Source organism: Brassica oleracea, chromosome C3, assembly GCF_000695525.1.
Source record: "Brassica oleracea var. oleracea cultivar TO1000 chromosome C3, BOL, whole genome shotgun sequence".
Taxonomy (NCBI): domain Eukaryota; kingdom Viridiplantae; phylum Streptophyta; class Magnoliopsida; order Brassicales; family Brassicaceae; genus Brassica; species Brassica oleracea.
Window position 1 is genome coordinate 51348626 of NC_027750.1, and position 22773 is coordinate 51371398.

Here is a 22773-nt window from a genome sequence, read left to right on the forward strand (position 1 = left end):
TTGTATTTTTATATTGTATATTTACTTATAATTTATTTTTCTTATATTTTATATTTATTTATTCTAATATTATAATTGATGTTTAGTGTAATAGTTTTTTCATTTTTTATATTGTGTATTTACTTAATGTTTATCTTTTCTTATTTTTATTTTTATATCAATGATAATATTACGATATATATTTAATGTAATATTTTTATTTCTTATATACTATATTTATTTATTATTTATTTTTCTTATGCTTTATATTTACTTATTCTAATAATAAGATAATTTTTAATACGATAAAGTTTAGTATAATATTTCGATTTCTTATTTTTGTATTTAGTTATTATTTTATAGATGTTTAATTTAGTTTTTCATTTCTCAATTGTATATTTACTTATTCTAATTTTTTTTATATCAAATGATAATATTATACTAGATGTTTAATGTAATATTTCTATTTATTATATTGTATATTTACTTATTATTGTTTTATGCAATGTTTCTATTTCTTATATTGTTTATTTTCTTATTATATATTTTTTCTTATATTGCAAATTTACTTATTATTTATTTTCTATTTTTTAAATAATAATGCCACATGTCATATTTTGGGAGAATTTTTTTCGCTGATGTGGATGCTCTATGGAGCCTCAAAAGGTCTTTTTTATTAGTATAGATATACTATATTTATTTATTATTTATTTATCTTATCTTTTATATTTACTTATTCTAATAATAAGATAATTTTTAATACGATAAAGTTTAGTATAATATTTCGATTTCTTATTTTTGTATTTAGTTATTATTTTATAGATGTTTTATTTAGTTTTTCATTTCTCAATTGTATATTTACTTATTCTATTTTTTTTTATGTTTTTATATCAAATGATAATATTATGATAGATGTTTAATGTAATATTTCTATTTATTATATTGTATATTTACTTATTATTTATTTTTCTTTATATTGTATATTTACTTATTATTGTTTTATGCAATGTTTCTATTTCTTATATTGTTTATTTTCTTATTATATATTTTTTCTTATATTGCAAATTTACTTATTATTTATTTTCTATTTTTTAAATAATAATGCCACATGTCAAATTTTGGGAGAAATTTTTTTTGATGATGTGGACGCTCTACAGAACCTCAAAAAGTCTCTTTTATTAGTATAGATTAACTCTATTTTTTGTGAGAAAAAACCCATCAAATAGTTTATTATCAAGATATTTAAACCATCAAATAGTTTATTATATCAAGATTTTTAAACCATCAAATAGTTTATTATATCAGGATTTTTAAACCTAGACTCAGCCACCAAACTAATTATTTCCAATTTTTAAGATTTCTCAAATATATTTCATTTAAAAATCCTTAAAGTGAGAACTATTGCACGAAAGAGGCCAAAGCCACTAAGAAAAATTGAACCGGTTCCTAAATTGATTCTATGAAAAAACTTTTCTCATTATGGAACTGGGCCCTGCAACTTTTTGTAGTGTTTCATCTTTTCTGCTAAATAGAAAAAAAAAAAGAAACAACCAACGTCCCACATCGGCTATACTTCTGGTGTCACAGGCGTATAAATAATAGAAACAATCAACTAATCGTCAACAGTCAGTGGAAGAAGTGATTGGGCCATGGGCTTGTCAAAGCTCGGGCCCTGGAAAGTCGCCGGGCCACCATTCCCGCAGAGATGCGGCCTCGGTAACGAGCGAGTCTTGTGCTTGGAGAAGACATAATCGGGCTGAGACACGTGTATGGAGCCTGTCTCTCAAGCCAAGATATTATGGCCAATTTAACAGTAATTCACTTCCCTAACGGGACACAACAGAACGGGGCTTACTTCCACTGACAACAATCTTTTTTTTTTGTATATTTAACAAATCTTCATGTTACTTTTTAGTTTAACCAAAAAACTCCCACAGCAAATCCATACATAAGGCAAAAGTGTTACCAAAAAAACTATACAAAGCATTTTTTGTGACCTCCAAAGACTTTCAAAAAGCGATAATAAGTCTCCGAGAGAGAGAGAACAAGTACAAACTTTACACCAACTAACACTGGTAAACAGAGAAGCTCTTGCTTTTCCACAGAAAACTGAATGCTCTTCCCATTTTCTTTCTTGATGCTGACTTACACTGTGGTTTTGACTCTGTTACAGAGGCTGCAGCCACAGAGAATCCTCCCTCTTCCGGACAAACAACCTCTACATGCTGTTCCGTTGTTGTGTGATGGGTTTGATCCCTCTGCCTTAGCTCTCTGAACAGCGTCAGAATCTTCTGCGCCCTCTCTCTTCCTCTTTGAGTCCCGTTCACGGAGATAGACACCAAAGAAGGTATCACCCCCTCTTGTAAAACCATCTGACTACACATCTCACTGTATTTGCATAATATCAAAAGCAAAGAAACCGATTGTTCTTGCTCATTTGCTTCACCAGTGTCAAGTATGGTAGCCAGGTTGCTCACTAGACCAGGTACCGAAACCATCTCCTCTTTACCCGCCTCGTTCAAAACAAGATTCAACAGTACAGCTAAGGACTTCTCCGTCCACCGTTGGTCATCGCTGACGGTGAGTGACTGAAGAGCCTTGACGATGTCAGCTGATAGAAGGCAGGGAATGTTGGGAGGGTAAGTGGAGAGGTGATAAAGAGCGTGAAGGGCATCGACTTTGCATTGTGTTTCGGTCTCTGTCCAAAGAAGATTCACCATGAAAGGAACTGCTAGACTCGAACCTATGACCGGCTTTGCATCTTCGAGACACGAGAGGTTTAGATAAAGTGCTGTCACTGAACCGTGGGAGTGTGGGTTACATAGCATCTCCTCCAGAAGTGGAATGATTCCTGATACTAACATCAACTCCTTGTTCCTGAAAAGTCCAACAAATCACACATGAGATCCTCCAACTTGCAAAATAAGAATAACCAATGTTCAAAAAATAGTTAGGCGATAATTAAACATATTATTTGGGGCTTAAGTGGGGGCTCTGGAAATTACTGGATTATTGGTTTATTTCCCTTATTTTTATATATTTTATATTTATATTAGATATTTTAAATTTTTGAGTTTAATTATAAATTATTTTGATGAATTATAAAAAAAATAGACAAAAAAAATCAAACAAATTTGTTGAATTAAACTAATACTATTGATTGATTTGACAGATTTAGACCAATTTAGACTGATTTTTTTAGAACGGTTTAAGAAGCATAAATCCAATTTAAAAAAATTGTTTCGGTTATGACCGATTTGCCGCCTTGGCGTACTAGACCGATTTATAGAACAAACTTTTGTCTGGACATCAGTCATAAGTTAAAGTCATACCTGTTGTTGTCCACAGCCAAGTTAAAGAGAGCCATGGCACCAACTTTCTGAGCTGAATCATTCTTTTCACTGAGAGCTGCTCCAAGAAAATGAAGCAAAGCTTCAACACACCCATTCTCCCCCATGAGAATCCTAGCCTCCTCATCATCCTTTAGCAACACTCTCATCTGCTCAACAACTCTACACTTCTTCCTCAAAGTATCCACTCCACTCAAAGTGGTTAGCAGATCAGTACACCGTTCAACAAGAGTAACTTCAGCTTCCTGGTATTCTAACTCACACGATGATTCCTCTTTAATAGTCCCACTTTCTTCCAGAGGAACCACCTTCACATCCTTAAACTTACAAGAACCAACACTCTTCCCTGACTCGGACACAGACAACGCCAGCCTCCAGTAGTTAAGGTCTAGAGACTCAGGAGGTCCATCAGGGACCTGAACACCGTTCTGCTCACACCAACTCGATATCAGAGCCTTGACGCAATAGTTAGGAGTCAAGCATAGATGAGAAAGCTCCTGCTGAGTCTTGGGACATGTGTTGTGTCCATCGCTAAACCATTTCTCAATACATAATCTCTCATACGTTTGTCCAGAAGCGATGATAACAGGATCATACATAAGCTGCAATGATATCGGACACCTTAACTCATCTGGAGGAACAGACATCTGCACAGATCTTCTATTGTTATTGCAAGGTCTGAAGTTGAAGGAGCTAAGTTTTGACAGCTGTCGGTCGAAAGCACGGCCTGGTGGATCATCAAGAGAGCCTTCAATGGTCGGTGAACAAGGCAACGAGTTACTACCTTGTGAATCATTGTCATCCCAAATCTCACTTCTGAATAGCTTTGAGTACTTTCTCATGAGATGTAAGAGGTAAGCCACGATTGATTCTTTCCTCTTGTCGTCTTCCATGCGTGCCCTCTCGATGAGTTTCTTGAGGCATCTTCGCTCACTTAGAGCTGCTCTTGAAGATGTGATGCCTAGTCTAGTAGCAGCTTGATGGAAAATCTCGAGCTCGTTGTTGTCAGATGAGCTCTCGAAGTTGCCTCCTTGTTGCAGCAGTCCAATGATTTGATCGCCAACTTCCTTCTCTGATGGATCGAGCGAGAACTGAGTGTTCTCTAGTTCCATTATAATCTCCAAAATCTGCAAAGAAAGATATGTATACAAATGTGAATAAAAGCATTTTTTTTTTGTAATATTAGTTTCGTCTTAGCGATCACTCGAACCGGAGACCTCTGACACAAATGGTCAGGATCCTTTCCAGTTGAGCTAGTGATCTCTTGTTGAACTCTAGAGATATCACTACCAAGGAGAAGCAAACTACCTGAGAGCCAATGGACTGTTGGACTATGTCTTCAACACGCCTAAGGCTATCTATAAGAGAAGTTTTCGCCTTTTCGAATTTCAACACTACTGAATCTCCTGTTATAGCCTACATGTCAAACAAGCTGGTTGGTTAGCCAGAAGAAGAACTTTGAAATGTTTTTTTTAAGACATAAGAAAAACTTACCAAATATAGTTTACTAGATTCAGTGCAATGGCGTAGAATGTTCTTCACTTTTTCTAAAACCACGTGAAGTGAACACAAAGCTTGTATTCCAGATTTGCTTCTCGGCCGAGCAGCTTCGAGGGAAGGGAAAACAGACATGATCTTGCAGTAGATCACTGAAAGGGCGTTGCACATTTCTCCATGTAGCTGAAACAAGAATCTGTTAGCCACTCCTTCAACACTTACAGTCAAAGATAAAATATACTACAGTTGTTATAAAATATACAAAACCGCGGTTCTTTTTGTACATAAAAAAGGATCAATCAAACACATCAAGAACCAAAAAGGCACAGACTGAATCAATGCAAGAAGATACAGAAATAATGAATCTTGTAATGTCTTAGTGGGAGATCTCAAAAAAAAAAAAACTATCAATAAACTTACCGGGAAGAAGAAAAAAAAAAGAGTCTGATTCAGATACCTTGGCATCACCAGGGGCAAAGAAACTTTCTTCAACTTCGTTAACATCCATTTTTTGCTGTATATATCTATGACAATAGTTCTGTCGGTTTAAAACTCAACACTGCAAGAAGAAGAAAGAACGAGAATCAGTGATTAGCGAAACCATTCTACAGAAAACAAAACCAAGTCAGTGTTGTGTCCAGAAAAAAAAAACAATTTAGAAGTAATTAAGAAACAGGGCCAAGAAGATAAAAAAGAAAAAAAAGACAAGGAAGACACAAAACAAATCTGGTTAATTGAGAAAGAACATTCTTGGATGTCAAGTAACAGATGAAAGAAACAGCAACGAATCAGAACACACGAACAAGAATAAAAAAAAACAATCTGGTTAATTCCGCAGAAAAATAATCAGATGAGCATAAAAGAATCTGGTGAAAACAGAGGAGCATACATACCAAACATGAATCACCAATCTGCATCTGATAAAAATTAGGCAGAACAACGATGAGTCTGATCATAAACTAAACAGAGGTGATCAAAAGAAGAGCATCAAACATTAGTAGTATAATGATTTTAATTCTCCTTGAGATGCTGCTTCTGTGTAGTTTCTACGAACGGTCTGATTCGAAGTTTTCAAGACAGTTCTCTGTCGATCCCAGCGATTCAGAGAGGAGGAGCTTTTGGCTATGGCTAACACCACCGATTGAAAAGATTTTGAAGAAAAAAAAAGCTTAAAAATAAATATATTAATGGAAATAGAGAGGAGAAGTTATTCTGAAGTCAAAATAAAGCCAAACCTTGCGAGGATGCAAGTACACACAAAGAGATTTGTTTTCTATTACTTCCAAGTAATACTGTAATAGTATTATTTTAGTTATAAAGATGGTAAATCTCAAAAATTGCACCTTTTTAAGTTTATATCACAAAAATAGCACTCAAAAACTGAAATGACCAAAATAGCACATTTCTAAGTTTATCCTTTGAAAATTTTATTTTTTTTTATTTTTCAAAATTTGAAATCTTATCCCCAGAACCTCATTTTTCAACTCTAAACCCTAAACCCTAAACCCTAAACTTTAAACCCTAAACCCTAAACTATAAACCATAAACCCTAAACTCTAAACCCTAAACCCTAAACTTTAAACCCTAAACCCTAAACTATAAACCATAAACCCTAAACTCTAAACCCTAAACCCTAAACTTTAAACCCTAAACCCTAAACTATAAACCATAAACCCTAAACTCTAAACCCTAAACCCTAAACTTTAAACCCTAAACCCTAAACTATAAACCATAAACCCTAAACTCTAAACCCTAAACCCTAAACTTTAAACCCTAAACCCTAAACTATAAACCATAAACCCTAAACTCTAAACCCTAAACCCTAAACTTTAAACCCTAAACCCTAAAATCTAAACCCTAAACCCTAAAATCTAAACCCTAAACTCTAAACCCTAAACCCTAAACCCTAAATCCTAAACCCCACCCTTTAACTCTAAACCCTAAGTTTGTGACTTTTGATAAAACATTAAGTGCTATTTTTGTGACTTTTGACCTTAAGTGCTAGTTTGGGAACATAAACTTGATTTAGTGTTATTTTTGTCTTTTTCTCTATAAAGATTTTGTTCTTGTTTTACTTAAATACTCTTTTGTTTTATTCTTTTCAAATGATTTTAGATTTTGTATTAGCGACGGTATATTATTAGGAGACATTTTTATTATTAGAACACAAAAAGCCAATTAAGATTACTCATAATCATAGTTTCTTTTTCATCATTATGGTCGTCAAATCTCTATGATGTGATTACAAAAAAAAATCATCACGAGTGTCTTATTATGCAAATGCAATGTAAGTTTTTCAAATTTTCAAATGATTTGATCACTGCTAAACAAAAAGATTTGGTTAGAGTTTTCAAATTTCTGATTTTGTAGATGATAGTGTTTCTTGTCTTTGTCGTCGAGTGATAATAATTAATATGTGATGTATAATAAACAGCTATTGACGTATTGGATCGGTCGAAGTATGAATGGTGATGCTAATGAGAGGTCCATTTTTCACCGACATTTATTAAACACGTCTTTATTTCAAAGCTCTCCTTTTCATTTTCCTTTCTCATGAACTACACAAGCATGGTAGAGGGTTAACTAATTTGCAAACTATTTTCTTTTCTTAACGAATGTACAAGTTAATAGTATTAATTAAAGATGACAAGAACTATACAAATTTGGGTGAATTGACTTAGCTGGTAAGCACTTTAAAGTATTTTGGCAATATTGTTTGCATATGAAATTCTCAAATTTCTAAGTTAGATTTTAGTTATAGTACATTTAACTTTCAATTATCGATTATTTGGATTTAAAATTTTGTCTATGTAAACATTTTTTGTTGTTTATTTTAAAAAATAGATTTGAAAGAAAAATATATAAAATAGTTTGTATTTTAAATATCTTAACTGCTTAAAAAATTGCATACACAGATTTAAAGAGAGTTATAACTTTAAACTTAAATTAACTACTATACAATTTAATTTTTGCAATTTCGTATTAATAATATTTTAGATTTTAAATTTTTATTAATAAAATGATAACATATAGATTTTTGAATTTTGTCTGTGTTTTAAATTTATCAACTAGCACAATCAAACAAAATAAATGTTGATAGAAAATAACACTAATTGTTTTATAATTTTGGTTTTGAGCAAATTTTTTTTTTGAGCAACACCATTTGTTTTATAATATAAGTGAAAAAATTTAAACAATACCAATATGGAGAAAATCATTTATAACTCTTCAAAAGGTTCCCACATCTTGTACTATTGTTGTTACAGTTGTTAACTAGTAATAAAAGATACCGATACTGTTACTTAAAGCAAAGAATAAAACAAATGTTTGAATGGTATTGGAGGGAGAGTTGAGGGTTTGCCGACTTCGACGGCCGACACGCGCCGACCATACATGCGTATGTCGGCTATTTAGATCTACATTTAAATATTACTCCTCTCTCTGCGTTCGTGAATCACTGTTATTGGTAGAAGCCCGTTAATTCAGCTGTTTGATTAAATGTTTACTAATGCTTCTACCCTAAAAAAGTCTATGGTTCGGATTCCAGAAAATTCAAATTACGCAGATTATAGAATAAAAAAAGTTACAAGAGATCTTCAGTATGGTGCAGAACGTACCATCGGACATGAATCTAATAAAGCGATTCGAAGTGGCGCAGTCAGACGTGTATTCACACAAGATGGTAAAATTATCGGCTGTAGAATCGTCTATGTAATATTTCTCATCATTGTAATAGCATAATTAACCGGACCTAAAAAAAAAATCACTTTTATTAATTTCCACTTTTATAATTATTTACAAATTATTTGTTGTCGACCATGTTCATTTTTTTAACTATATTTTTTTAAAAATATGCCAACAATTTTCATGATTAGAAATTATTATTTCAGTTTTGGCATATATTTCAAAATAATATTGAAAACTCAAAAAGGTTAAAATTGTCCTTTCTTTATTTTTTTTCCAAAGAAAGTTGAATCATCACCTAACAAAAAGTGCATAAATTGGTAAACAAAAAATTAGAAAATAAAATCAGTGTATTATATTACAAATCACAGTTCATATACGACTTTCATTTCACCCATTTATATGATTGAGGATCAAATCATAGCTGACTAACCTTTTAATTTTGGTCAAAAGTTGATTTCAAAATTCTTAACAATTAACACATTTAAAATGAAAACACCTTCACTTACATAATATTGATTTCTATATAAGTGGCCATTTCTTTTCCCGTTTTTCTCGATCTCCTTTTATCCAGCAAAGAGAAAATTTACTTAAACACTAAACTTTTTTCTGTAAAATTCAATATAGTGAAAGTTAATACTATACTAGATTTTAACCCGCACATCCGTGCGGATATTTTTCATTTTATAAATTTACTTGACATTATTACAAATGTTTTAAATAAATAGTTTTATTTTAGTATATTGTGTAACCCTATAATATTATTTTTTATATTTTTTATTAGGCATTATTAATAAAATAACAATATAAAATAATCAAATAGATAACCTCCTTCAAAATATGTTTTTTTCTTTAATTTATACATTTTGATATAGTAATTTTTAAATTTTATTTATTAATATTATAGAAAAGAAAAATGTTTAAGATAATTTATAATTACATTAAAAAATATACTTTAACATATTATTTTAGTATTTACAGGATTTATAAGTAAAAATACTGTTTTGTTTAAATAATATAACCCTATGATTTTAGTAAATTTTATACATAGTAGCATCTATCATATTATTTTAGAAAATTTTATTGATATAGGATATTTTTGGATGTTATTATATTAAGTTTTTTTATTTTAATTAAGATTTCAAAATATTAGATTGCTTTAATTTTTATAGCATATATAGTTCTTTTTTGTGGTGCATTTCAAAACATTATTCTTTATTATCTATGATTTTATCTTTTGTAAATTTGAAATATTATCATTTTGAGTCTGAATATCTATTTTCAAAATTTATATTTTTTCAAGAAAACTTTAAAATATTACACTACTATTTTTGAGTTTCAAATATTACATGAATTTTGATTTGTTTTTGTTACTACATTATTTTATAAAAAATATTAAAATTTTGGTAATATTTTCTATATTTTTCTCAACAGATTTTGTTATAATTAAATTTTTTATCATTAATATTTTAAATGAATTACTAAAATTTCATAGTTTTCTAATAATATATATTTTAAATAGTATTTAAACTAAAGGACATTATATACTATTATATATTTGTATATAAATATTTTAAATAATATATTGTTGAGAGTTTAAAAATAAATAAAAAATAATATATAGTTATAGATATAAAAGTTTAACTAATGTTAATAAAATTATTTTTGAATAAAATATTATATAGTTTACGAATTTTAACTCATTTTAATGATGAGTGATAATTTATTTAACTCATATGCCACTTCTGTTTTTATATAATACATAATATAATTATATAGAATTTATAAAAAATAGTATATAATTCTTATTTTTTTGTTTTATAATAAATTTTTAGTTAACATTGACTTATAATAATACTATATTACTAATTACAAAATTAAGTAATATGTCATTTTTAAAAAATATTAAAATTGATTAGTAAGATTTTGTAGATTTTTTCTCAACAGATTTTGTTATTATTAAAATAAAATTTAAATTTATAGTTGGTTTATTATTAATATAAGTAATCAAATATGTGATATTACCTAATTTTTTAGGTGGTCTTAATATGACTTATTAATAGTAGATAAAAATAGGACCCTAAATTAATAGATTAGATGTGACGTAAACAAATAATAATAACTAGGTAATAACGCGCCTTGTGCGGGATGTGATTATTAATTTAATAAAAAAAATTATATGTATTTAATCTAGATATTGGTTCGGTTTTAAGTTTTTTTTGTTTTTAATTTTCTAAAATATAACTATTATTTTAAATTAATATTCATTTTAGTTTATTCGGTTAAAATGTTTGATTTTGGTTTTTTCTGGTAAAAACCAAAAATTAATATTATTTGTTTATTTTCATGTTATGAATTTTAGATAGTCGTCATGTCGAACCAATAGTTTCTTATTATAGTTTCTAAACAGATAATAGTTTAAGAAAAAGAAAAAAAATTATTAAGACAAATCATTTCACTACAATTTGGTCGGTACTGAAAGAAGCATTAAAAAAAATATTTCAACTTTCAAAAAAATTAGATACTTCAGTTGTGGTGAATACTTAGTTACAAGGTGCTCACATCAAAGTGCACATGTATGTGTATGTAAAAAGTATATAAAAATAGTTGACAAATATATAAAGATATTGTTAATTAATATTAAATGACATTTTTATTCAAAATAATACATGAAAGATAATATTAAAATTAATTTAAAATAAAAAAGGCATTGACCTTAGTCATTTTTTCATATAAAGAAAATAAAGTTGTATCCGTAAATAGGAGTGGGCACATATCGAATATCTGGGTATTTGGAAGCATTCATGTCGATTCGATCTTTAGCCACCTAGGTATTCAGTGACTCAGATATCCGAAATATTTTAGAAATTTAAAGAATATTTGATTTGATCCGTAGATAAAATAAAATTTTAAAAATATTTAAAAATTTTAATAATAAAATTTTATTACAAAAATAAAACATTATTTAACTTTTTAAATTCTAGTACCTAATATAATAAATTTAATTCATAAAAATATTGTAAAACTGATTTAAAGTATAATATATATAACGTATATATATAATTCTTTACATATATGTATATATATGCATATAAAAGATCAAATTAGATATATGGTCCTATAAATATTAGTATTTGTGAGTTGCTTCATTTTTGGATATTGTATTTTAGTATTTGATTTTTTTCGTAGAGTTACGTATATCTAGATTTTTTGGTTCAAATCAAAACGGATAACAAATCGAATCAAAATTTATGAATATTTTGCTCAACTTTATCCGTAAACAATAAATATATATATATATAGTTTGGATTTTGATTCGTTATCTATTTTTATTCGAACCGAAAAAATCCAGAGTTTTATTGGAACCATGTATGTGAGTTGTATATTAAAAAAAACGCAAAGTACATAGTGTGAACATATTTATGAATATAGTATGAACGCGTTAGCATACTTATTATCAAATCATTGTGAAGCTACCACGTGTCTATTATAGTATGAATGCATTTATTACAATGCTTCTCTTTTGATATAGAGGCGATAATAAAAAGATAATTGTTTTCATGAAACTCACAGAAGCTATTGTCAAGACAGGGTTTCTCTTGAGCACACTGGCTAGCAAAAGAAGATGCTAAACGTAAGAGCAAGAGACTTAATAAAATATTTCTTTTCGGAAACTCTTATTAGATTTGCTTTATAATCACTCTTGTAGGTTTAGATGTTGGGGCATTTAAGGAAAAATATCAGAATAATGCAAGCAACAGGTCTCAGTTCCAACCTTTCAGGGTATTAGGTCTAAGTTAGGTTGGACTGTACCAATAGCCTCTTTTTCCAAATTAATAGCTTTAAGTCGAACAATCTTGATAGCAAACAATGGCACCCTCACCAATAGTAAACACCGAATCTATTCATGTTGGTACCACTAATTAACACTTTCCTGAAATCATGGAATGCATTTTTTAAAGTCAGAACATTCTTATTTCTTGTGATTCAATGAAAGAAAAGCTGGTGACCAAGAAGAGAGATATAAAGAAATTGAGTTGGATCAGATTAACTCCATATGACTCTCATGTTTGATTCTTTTAAAAGAAGATTTGATGATAAGTCCTGTCTGAGAAGAAACATAGGTAGGTAACCGCTCAAGGATTGAATAACACAAGTGTTTGATCTACAAACTTTTAAATATTATGGAATTTGATAACCAAATCATCGTTAGTCAATGGTTTGTACCTTTGAAAAGTTTCACATCAATTAAAGCAGGAATCGAAACACTAAAATTACACTTTCCACCAAATCTCTCTTAATATTACTAACTAATGGAATGGAGTGGGCAGTATAAGCTGAAAAGGAATTTTTGGCAAGTCGTCCCTACGTGTGATTTTTTTTGTAAACTGGCTTACCTACGTGTGAATTTTCTTTAATTTATTTTTTTTATAACCGAATGTCCTGACCCCACCGTAGTGGTCCAGACTAGAGACCGAATTGAGCAAAGACGCTACCAGGGCGTCACCATGTGGCTCACCGCGAACGGTCTTCGGTCTCAAGCGCTGGAGTTCCGCATGTGAATTCCCCAGTGGCCGGGTTTCGAACCTAGGTGGCGGAACTCACAGCCGTGAACCCTATACCACCTGAGCTAGAAGCCCCGGTTTTTAATTATATTTGTTAGTTAGTTAGTTGAGGGTCTCCTCTGCGAAATTTATTAATGGACGTATCAAATAAGTCACTATAAAGTAAAATGGTCCACGAGTAACAACTTTAAATTCTCAGATCTCGTCAAAGAAATTATATTTTTAAAGTGATCTTCAACAACAATAAGCACAAGGACTGGTTGATCTAGTTTTAGTTCTAGAGATCATGTTGATTTTTTATTTTATTTTTAACGTCATAGTTTGTAAGTTAGAACATAGATTTAGTCGTCATTTAGAAATTTATCGGTCAATACGGTAGCAAGAAGGAGAAGCCTTCACATTATTACGCCAATTTGATAGTCTGTATATCATAAGTTATTTTCTTAGTGTTAGACCTAAACAATCTAGAAGCTTTCGCATGTCTTCAGATTTGGTATTCACGAACTTCATCTATAAACTACTAGGTATTTTCTCAAAAAAAAACTACAAGGTATAAAGGTACCGAAGGAGAAAATCAGAATTCTAATCACTTGAAAAAGATATGAAGCAACTTATCTCTCTAGCATTCTTCACCATGTGGGGTTCTAATAACATTAGCTTTGGCTTTTTTTTTTTTTTTTTATCTCGTGGACTAAGTTAAGGTTTTTTTAAAAGCCGAATTATTGTATTTTTTAATAATTAGAAGGTTCTGGGGTATGTAAGTCCATACATATTTTTGGACTAAGTTTAAACAGTTTAATTTAATTATTCCTAAAAATAGATTTATTTCAATACAATATGAACATATGATCTCAAAGATCATTTCTAGGTAACCTAGGAATTGTAAGTGCTAGATTACTTGGTAGTTTATATAACCTAGGTAACCTATAAATTTTAACTACTAAATCATTTCTAGGTAACCTAGGAATTTTGTTTTCCCAACAGAGGCTAAGGCAGAGAAGCATTATCTGTTTGGAAAGATTAAGCTGCTGGAAAAATTAAGGGTAGCATCACAAAGCAGTGGTGGAGGAGGGAGACCCTTTACTGGTGGTGTTGATATTCTCAAAGATCCACGATCTATGTACATCAAGGATACAATCTCTCACTCAACGTAGAACCTCAACCAAAAGAGTGCATCCTTTCAGTTCCAGTCCTTGATGCTTCTTCCCTACTGGAGTGAGAGATCAGAGAGTGTATATAAAAAACATAGTTTGCAAAGGAGCTCGGCTATTATATTTTAACGTGTTGTTAACAGAAAGCGAGAAACTGAGAAAAAGCATATTTAATTCTTCAGACATGACCCTTGAGAAAGGCATTCTTGGTGGGTTTTCTTTGCTCACAAGCAAACTGATCCGAGAAGCGACAATTCTTATATTCGCAATAGCTTCGCGTGTCATTGAAGTTGCTCTAGATAAGCCCCCGTCCAAAGCCCTTTAGATAAGACCGGCTACTAGCAGCCAAAAAAGACCGTCCAAACTTGGCTTGTTAGCCATTTTGGTACGAGAGTTGCGACCATCTGCTCCGAAGTTCATTCTAAAATAACGTAAAATTAAAAAAGAAATTTATAATTTGATGACATATTATTTACTTGAGATGAACACGAAATCACATCCCAATTATTTATGGTTTTGCTACATAATAATTTGCGTAAGTAAATTCTACTAAATGCATTATTTTAAAAACATTTTCACATTTTTTATTAAAAAAAGCATTTTCCATTGATAAAACCGATGTGTTATTTCACCCTTGCGTCAGTAATATTACCACACACGGACAAAAGAACGGTCAATAAAAATACCCAAACTAAATTATCACTATTTTGTCGGTCTAAATTTGGGCTTGAGCTTCGATCTAAATAGTTTATACGGTGGATCAGATGATTGATCTATCTCTGGCACTAGTCGGAAAATATTCTAAACTTGGGTCAGATGATATAGTACGCTTTTGAACTAATCCGCTCTGTAACATTAAATATATTTTTTTCCCAGGCTAATCGGATAATATGTATAAAGCTTATAAAAAAAAAACAGTCAATAAGACAAGATTATATCAGTATCGTTAATGTTAATAATATGTATAGGTGTTGATTTAAACTACCAACTACACATACCACAGTAACATTTATTACACCACACACCACAAAGTCATTTTTGCTTTTAAATACAAACAAAATCCCCAACAGAAAAAGTAGCAGAAAAAAGAGAAAGACAGAAAATGAAGGGTCTCTATTTTCACCTCTTCCTAGTAACCATGACGGTCGTTGCCTCCATCTCCGCTGCTACACCGGCGGCTCCAGCGGGAGGAGGATCTTTGTTAGACGAATGTAGCAAAGATATTCAGACGGTGAGTTTGTGTTTGGATTTCGCGTCCGGGAAGGCACCAAATCCGTCTAAGAAGTGCTGTGACGCTATCGAAGATATAAAAGAGAAAGATCCAAAGTGTTTGTGTTTCGTGATACAACAAGCCAAGTCAGGAGGACAAACTTTGAAGGATCTTGGTGTTCAAGAAGCTAAACTAATTCAACTTCCGACTTCTTGTCAGCTCCACAACGCTAGCATCTCCAACTGTCCAAGTACGTTTCACGTTTATTTGTCTCAGAGTTATTTCTTTGATTCAACATTTTAATCTCCATCTGCTTATGATATATATCTTCATGTGTCTATATTCGAATCAACGATATGCAATTTCTCAAAAAAAAAAGAAAAAAAAAAACAAATTAGTTAGATATTGAGGCTAGCCAGCTATTTAGACAAATTATACTACCTCTTCCCGAAATTAAGATGTTTTAGGTTTTTTCTTTGTTCACAGAGATATATTTTCTATATTGTTAAGGTACTTTTTTATACTTTTGAGTAACATTAATTGAGAATATTTGAATTGATTAAATTTCATTGGTAGAAATTTATTGAAAAGTGTATAATAAAGTAAAAAATAAATTAAATTATAAATATTTATTAAATTTTTAATAAACGTGCATACAATAGAAAATCTTACTTTACTGAACAGAGGGAGTATATTGTAGGGTTTCATGATTTTGAAATGAATAGTAAATGCGGACAGAAAGAAATAAGACATGAAAATCAATAGTGATGAAATATTGGTCGACGTATTGTTTCGACCAAGACAATTTTTTTTTGTCAACCCATTTTCTTATTAACAAAACCAAGAGATTACATAGTCTTTTTTGTTTTTCCTAGCTAACTTTGCTAGCACATCTACTCTATTTAACATACATCGGGGAACATCGACCAAGACAATTAGATTAGTGATTTTTATAGTATGGAGTAATCTGTTTTTTTTTCTTTTTTAATAACAGAGCGAGATATGGAGTTGAGTTAGAACATTTTTATTTTCATATTCACTTTTACTTTATTTTGGAGAAAAAAATAGAATTTTATATTGAAAATGCTCTTAGCCATGCGTATCAAAAAAAATGTTTTCATAAGCTTTGTCAGAGCCGGACATTTTATCCGTTAAATTTGATTCGATTCGTTATTCGTTATTTGTTATTTGTTTCGATTCGATTCGAAAATTTCGGATATCCGTAAACCTTCGAAGCAAAGCAAATACTAAAAATCAATATCCGTTAAAATCGAAGCAAATCACGTATATTATAATTTTGGGAAGCGGATATCCGATCCGGTAATATATAAATACATATATATCTTGATTATATTTAAAGTTTTAAATGTATAAAATTATATAAATGTTATTCTAACATATGATGTAACAAATTCTATTCACATTATTATTTATATAAAAATGTTACATAAAAAGAAATAAATAAATTTATGACAATTATATTTTTTTTCTTAAGTTTTGTCTTATTATAATTGTTAACTAAGTTAAAAAAATTTATAAAATACGTTGATTCACTATTTCTTTTAATTTTTATCTTATATATCATCAAAAAAAATATTTTAAGAAACAAATTTGTATCAAAATTTTAGGATTATTTGCATTAATCAAAACATATGAGATATCCGTAAATATCCGCAAATATCTATTTATTTTTTGGATATCCGTTTTTCTGAATATCAGTATTTTTCTGAAGTAAAGCAAATCGAAAAATTAGATATCCATATTCTATAGCATACGAAGCAAATCACAAATATCTTCAAAAACCCGAATATTCGATCAGTGTCTAGGCCTGAGCTTTGGAAGATGAATTAAACCAACCACTAACCAATTTGTTATAAATACGTAAATGTGACATGTGCGTCAGGTGATTTACAGAGTTTGCATTTAATTTATAGCACATTTAATGAAAATACAACTTACCGTTTTATACAGCCATTTGTTTTTGTTTTTTTTTTTCAAATAGGGCCATTTATATTTAACAGGTTCTTGCAGTAATGATGGGGTTATTAGGTGGACCGGTTGGGTGTTGGATTTCTAATTCTGGTGATTGTTATTATTTTTTTTATTGTTACCCCCTTATAAATTCTGATATTTTAACTAAAATATAGTGCTACTGATGATATTAATTCTATTCAAAATTTATTGTTATTCAAAATGTTATGATACTCTTAAAATGTGGTGTTATTGAGATATGAATTTTAAAAACCAATTTATTTTCGCTGTAAATAAAAAAAAAATCATGAATAAAAAACTTGGTTGGTCTCTTATTTATTTACTCTTAAAATAACAATATCTCTTCTTTTCACCGTTTTTTCTTTACTTCTAGTATTTCACATTGAATCGATGAGCTGATTATAGTTGTTTGTTTATACCATACAAATTTAACTAATACTACTATTTAGTAACAATGCCTGTTGTATTGGGAAATGAAGGTGCCAAACTGTTGTTGAATTTAAAGAATATGCTTCTTGTAGTAAAATAATATTTTGGTCAAATTGACATTGTTTATTGACCTCATATATTAAACGTGCGTGCATGAACAGAACTTCTCGGGATTTCGCCAAGCTCGCCAGACGCAGCCATATTCACAAGCAATGCCACCACAACAACAACACCGGTGGCACCGGGAGGAACGTCTCCGGCAACTCCAGCGACGTCTAGCGAGAAAGGAGGATCAGCTTCCATAAAAGATGGTCACGCCGTCATGCTTTTAGCCGTCGCTTTAATGAGCATCTCCTTCCTCTCGACCTTGCCTTGGATGGGTTTGGCCTAGACTGTAGGCACGTGATGCTTTGCCAAGGCACGTGACACTAGGGATGCAATCTTTTTTTTTTTTAATTGTGTGGAGCTTGTCTCAAAATTTTAAGACTATCTTGTCAAGTGTGTTTCTTGGTTCAGACCATTTGTTGTAATGAGTGAACTTACCCCCACTTAATCTGATCACATTCCTAGTTAATCTCATCTCTTTCCGCACAGAACTAAAGTTCATCCTTGAATTTTAGAACCTTGAGTTTATATTACAATCTAAGCTCCTTAAGTATGTGGTCAATAGTACAAAATCAAGAGTATAAAACCACAATTTTAACCACCTTCCAGTACAAATCCCAAAAGATAAGAGAGGTTCTTTAAGTTACTTAATTGAGTTTGTGTTGCAAGGCCAAAGCTTCTGCAAAGCTCTTGGACATTTCCCTTACATAGTCTTCATGGAGAGAACTTGCGAGATGTGTTGGAACAGAGGTTAGAGAGGAGGCTCTGAGATTTTCAAGAAGAGCACGTTGTCTGGCTTTTCTGTCTTGAATTCTCTGCCGCTCTTCGTAGAAGCTAAAGTCATCGAGGATCGAAGATTTCATCTCACAGCTATTGAATATATTTATCATCTCTATGCCTTGTTCCACTCCCACCTACAGATGAAAAAAACACAATCATACATGAGAATTGATTTAAAAGAAGACATGTTCCACGCTGGAGAGATCCACGTAGAGTGGATAAAATATATTCTATGTGTATGTGACCCAACCTTCTTCTTTTTTTTTTTGCATATTTGGTCCTCGGACTTTTGTACAGTTTCGTATTTGGCCTCAAACTCATCAATTTTGAACATTTCTGTTCGAGTTCAGCCTCAAACTTTCAATTGTGCACTCTACCCCTGTTTTATGCAATTATGTATGCAAATGCAATATTAACACCTAAATGCAATTTAAAATGATGAAAATGAGATGGTATTTTTTTTTTTGTCACGAAAGTGAGATGGTAAAAACCACTAAAATCATGAGATATCAAGTGGATAATAAATAGATAAGTGACATCAAATACAACTCATAATGCTCAAATCTACTATATGCATGAAATGGAGCCTCAAGAAAAGAAGTCTAGTTTCTACCTCTTGGGTGTCTCTACTGTTAGTGACAGGCTTATTATCATTGTCTTCAATTATGATGTGGCGAAAGAGACTGTTGGGAACATCTTTAACAATCACCCATTTGACCGGGAAGTGTCCTGACCATCTATCCTGTTGCCAGTACTCCACACTTGTCTCGAAATCAACCGGTCCAACCATCTCAGCCACTCCACAAAACTGTGCACTAGCATTCACCTGAAAATCAAATATCTTTTAGTCCTTCTGTTCAGAGTTCAAGATCAAAACCCAATGAACTGAATCAGAGATACACAGCTAAAGGCTGAGATGGCTTTCTATAGAAAGCTAGCATAGACAAATAGGCAATTTACCGAGAACAAAAGAAAGACTGAGCATGCCACTTCTTTAGTCTTTGCTTCACGATAAGCGGCATCCAACTTTTTGTTTCCGTTTTTAGTGCTTGCCCAAACACAATACTTCATGCTCTTGTAGACATTATCCTCGCTATATGACTTAATAACGAAGAACTTTGCATCCCTGAACTTAGAGAGCAGATCTTGTTGATCATAAGTGATCATTTTGCTTTTAGCGTTTGGCCTTGAAGCCCTAAGCCCTCTGTTTCTCTCGGTGAGTAAATCAGACATGGCAGGGCGATGGTAAAAGTCGCTGCAGCTTCCACTTCTTGGTTCATCAGATGGTGACAAGTTATAATCACGCTCCCAAGTTGAGCTAGGAGAAGAAGAGGAAGAAGCAGAGAAAGAGGCTCTTCTGCATTGATTGTAAGCTTGTTCTCTGTAACTTAAGCTTGCAGAAGATCCAAAATCATCATGCAAAGTTCGATGCGGTGAACCCTGTGTAAGTAATCAACAATTAGATTTATATAGAAGTTCGCTAAGCTTCGTCCTTTAAAAGAGGTAGTGGTTACAGAAACTAACCATATCAAAATCATTTGCAGATAAGTCAGCAGAGACAGGATGCTTCATACTTCTTGTGGCAGACGCCATTGGAAGAAACGTTCTTCTTCCAGTGAAGGGGTTGAGATTCAGACCCTTAGGTTTTCCAAATATATTATCTCTTAAGCCAAAGTTCCTCGTAGAGCGCATCATATAATCAGTCTCAAAACTGTTTATTTCGTTCCCATGCCTATAAGGATGTGTAGAGTTCGTCTGAGAGATGTGAAACTCCGGAGAAGCATTAAGAGGTTCTGGGAGTGGATACTGTTGATTTGATGAGCGAAAAGGAGCGAAATAGTTTGCATCATCAGCATAGAGGTCACCATAATGCTGTGGCAACGATTGCTTTCTGGGAGAATCTGATGGTACACCGTTACCATGGTAAAACATGTTGTCATATCTCATGCCCTATATTCAATTGAAGAAGAATAAAAAATGAACACATCAAGAACATTAGAAATCAAAAGCAAGTAGAGTAGTAGGGATACGTTAGATGATGTACGCACAGGATAGACTTCTTCAAAGCTTAAAATATCTGTATGTGGATGGTATGACCTTGGAGTATCAGCTGCGTTTTCATAGCCTGAGAGAAACGCAATACAATCTCAAAATCTAAGCACAATAATAACAGCTTGTAAGCACTAAAGCCTACAATTTTGATCACAAGTGGTGAAGTTGTTTCATGGCATGTGGCAGTGTTTCATTGTACAAACAAAACAGAGATAGCAACAACATAAGTAGGTGGACTTCAGTGTAAGAGAGAATAAGCAGTTATGTGGTGAAACAATAAGGTCTAACTAAGAAGATGATAAAACAATAATACAGTAGTTTCACTTACAACAAGCAGAAGAATAATTGGTAACCACTAAATTACAGTTCAATGCTAAAGAACTGATCAAAGTAGCACAGAGGGCAAACCTCCAATGTGAGATGAGTCTGTGTGAAAACCAGAAGAACTTGCAGAAAAAGCAGCATTACCAGTAGTACCACACAAAGGGCGAGAGCTGCTGCTATTTGTGTCCTGCAAAATCTGGACACGAGTATCATACTGGAGCTAGCTTACAGCAAAGCCATTAATAAACCAAATTTACCTGATGTTGGAGAACAGTCTTGTCAGTTGATAGCCTCTCCACCATATTAACTGGACCTAGAACAACAGATAAGACACATCACAATTACACAAACACCCACTAATTAAAAGATAATACAGGAAAGAGTGGTGTAAGCGAGCGAGCACATGCCGAAATGAGTAAAGGACAAGGCTTTGCTTATTACAGCCACCGTGGGTTTTTTTTCGAAACTCTTTGTTAAAATGAAGAATAGAGAAGACCCATTTGAAGCACCACGAGAATGACATATAAAGTTTAAACCTTTATCGAATCTAAGAGGGGGTTTTACCAGTGGAAGGCGAACAATTGGTGCTTCGGTTAGAAGCGGCCATGGATAAACCCACAGTACGGAAACTGCCAATCGGAGGCAAAAGCGAAGGTGAAACGATTGTCTAGATAAAGTGAGAATCTGTAGAGAAGAAGAAGGTGTTAGTTGAATTTTTGACGATTCGAGTTTGGGAGTGTTTGGGTGCTTGGATAACTATTCATATGAATTTTATTTCAATCAGATAATTAATTGAATAGAATGACATGCTTTGATCTGATTGGGTGACAAGAGTACTGAGTATAGTGTAACGGATACGACGGGTGCAATCAATGTAAGGAGAATTTGATGTGTACCAAAAAACCATGCACGGTATTAAACCACCGCAACAATACATATGATTTTGATATTCGAAAAATTTACAATTACACGTACTTTTTCTCAAGTGCATATCAGTTACACATATTTTTTCTATTTCTTCTCTCGCAATATCTAATTTACCCTCAAACTAGAATTAGTGGAATTTCTTATTTTCTCTCTATCGAGATCCACTTTCTCTTTTTCTATCTTGACTCCAACTCTAACTTTCTCTTCTAACCCCAGTCGTCGACGATTTGGTCTCTCTCGCTGTCGCAGATTAATAATCTTAGATCTGAATATCATTTACCCTTTCAATCTACTAATCCTATGTCATAGATTCACCTAAATTTCCTTCTTTCTATTGTAGATCTAGAATATCAAAGCCCGTAATCTATCTCCTCCGACTTGACGGAGGAACAATCCGCCATAATCACCACCTTCAAGCATAGGGTCATAAATCGTGTGGTCAGCGAACATAGATTATGTGGTTAGAGATTATTAGGTGAGGGAAATTGTGGAGAGAAAAAAGGTTATGGTCGTGTTCAAACTTTTGCAATATCAAGTTAAAGCTCTCAACTTTACGATGGTTCTCTACGAAGACGATAGTGCGGTGTGGTTAAACAGCGACGAAGAACTGGTTCATGAAGAAGAGAACGAGGAAGCTTTGTGGGGTAGAAATCAAAACCTCTGTCTTTGACCTTCCTTCAGTCCACACAAACACGGAACACATAACATCTACATCTGACCACACATTG

At 32.0% G+C, this 22773-nt stretch overlaps 3 protein-coding genes across 11 annotated transcripts; 1 reads left to right on the forward strand and 2 right to left on the reverse strand.

The window, feature by feature from the left end:
• Positions 1-1866: 1866 nt before the first annotated feature.
• Positions 1867-6089, reverse strand: LOC106335592 (U-box domain-containing protein 45). The gene is made up of 6 exons (XM_013774158.1): positions 5720-6089; positions 5284-5385; positions 4824-5009; positions 4638-4745; positions 3312-4456; positions 1867-2856 (listed from the first exon to the last, which is right to left on the reverse strand). The coding sequence occupies exons 2-6, from the start codon at positions 5332-5334 to the stop codon at positions 2046-2048; spliced, it is 2301 nt and encodes a 766-aa protein (XP_013629612.1). The 5' UTR covers positions 5335-5385; positions 5720-6089; the 3' UTR covers positions 1867-2045.
• A 9197-nt stretch (positions 6090-15286) lies between these two features.
• LOC106335584 (non-specific lipid transfer protein GPI-anchored 1-like) lies at positions 15287-18436 on the forward strand. Its single transcript, XM_013774146.1, has 2 exons — positions 15287-15686; positions 18019-18436. Exons 1-2 carry the CDS (start codon positions 15329-15331, stop codon positions 18246-18248), a joined length of 588 nt encoding a protein of 195 aa, XP_013629600.1. The 5' UTR covers positions 15287-15328; the 3' UTR covers positions 18249-18436.
• Positions 18437-18450: 14 nt separating this feature from the next.
• LOC106335582 lies at positions 18451-21888 on the reverse strand. 9 transcript variants are annotated; one of them, XM_013774145.1, is made up of 8 exons: positions 21683-21888; positions 21376-21431; positions 21263-21305; positions 20773-20867; positions 20267-20692; positions 19703-20182; positions 19356-19568; positions 18451-18876 (listed from the first exon to the last, which is right to left on the reverse strand). In XM_013774145.1, exons 1-8 carry the CDS (start codon positions 21723-21725, stop codon positions 18610-18612), a joined length of 1623 nt encoding a protein of 540 aa, XP_013629599.1. In that variant the 5' UTR covers positions 21726-21888; the 3' UTR covers positions 18451-18609. The 9 variants fall into 9 exon arrangements, with proteins under 9 accessions (XP_013629599.1, XP_013629594.1, XP_013629596.1 ...); XM_013774140.1 differs by having other exon boundaries at positions 21203-21305; XM_013774142.1 differs by having other exon boundaries at positions 20791-20867; positions 21203-21305; positions 21683-21887.
• Positions 21889-22773: the final 885 nt, after the last annotated feature.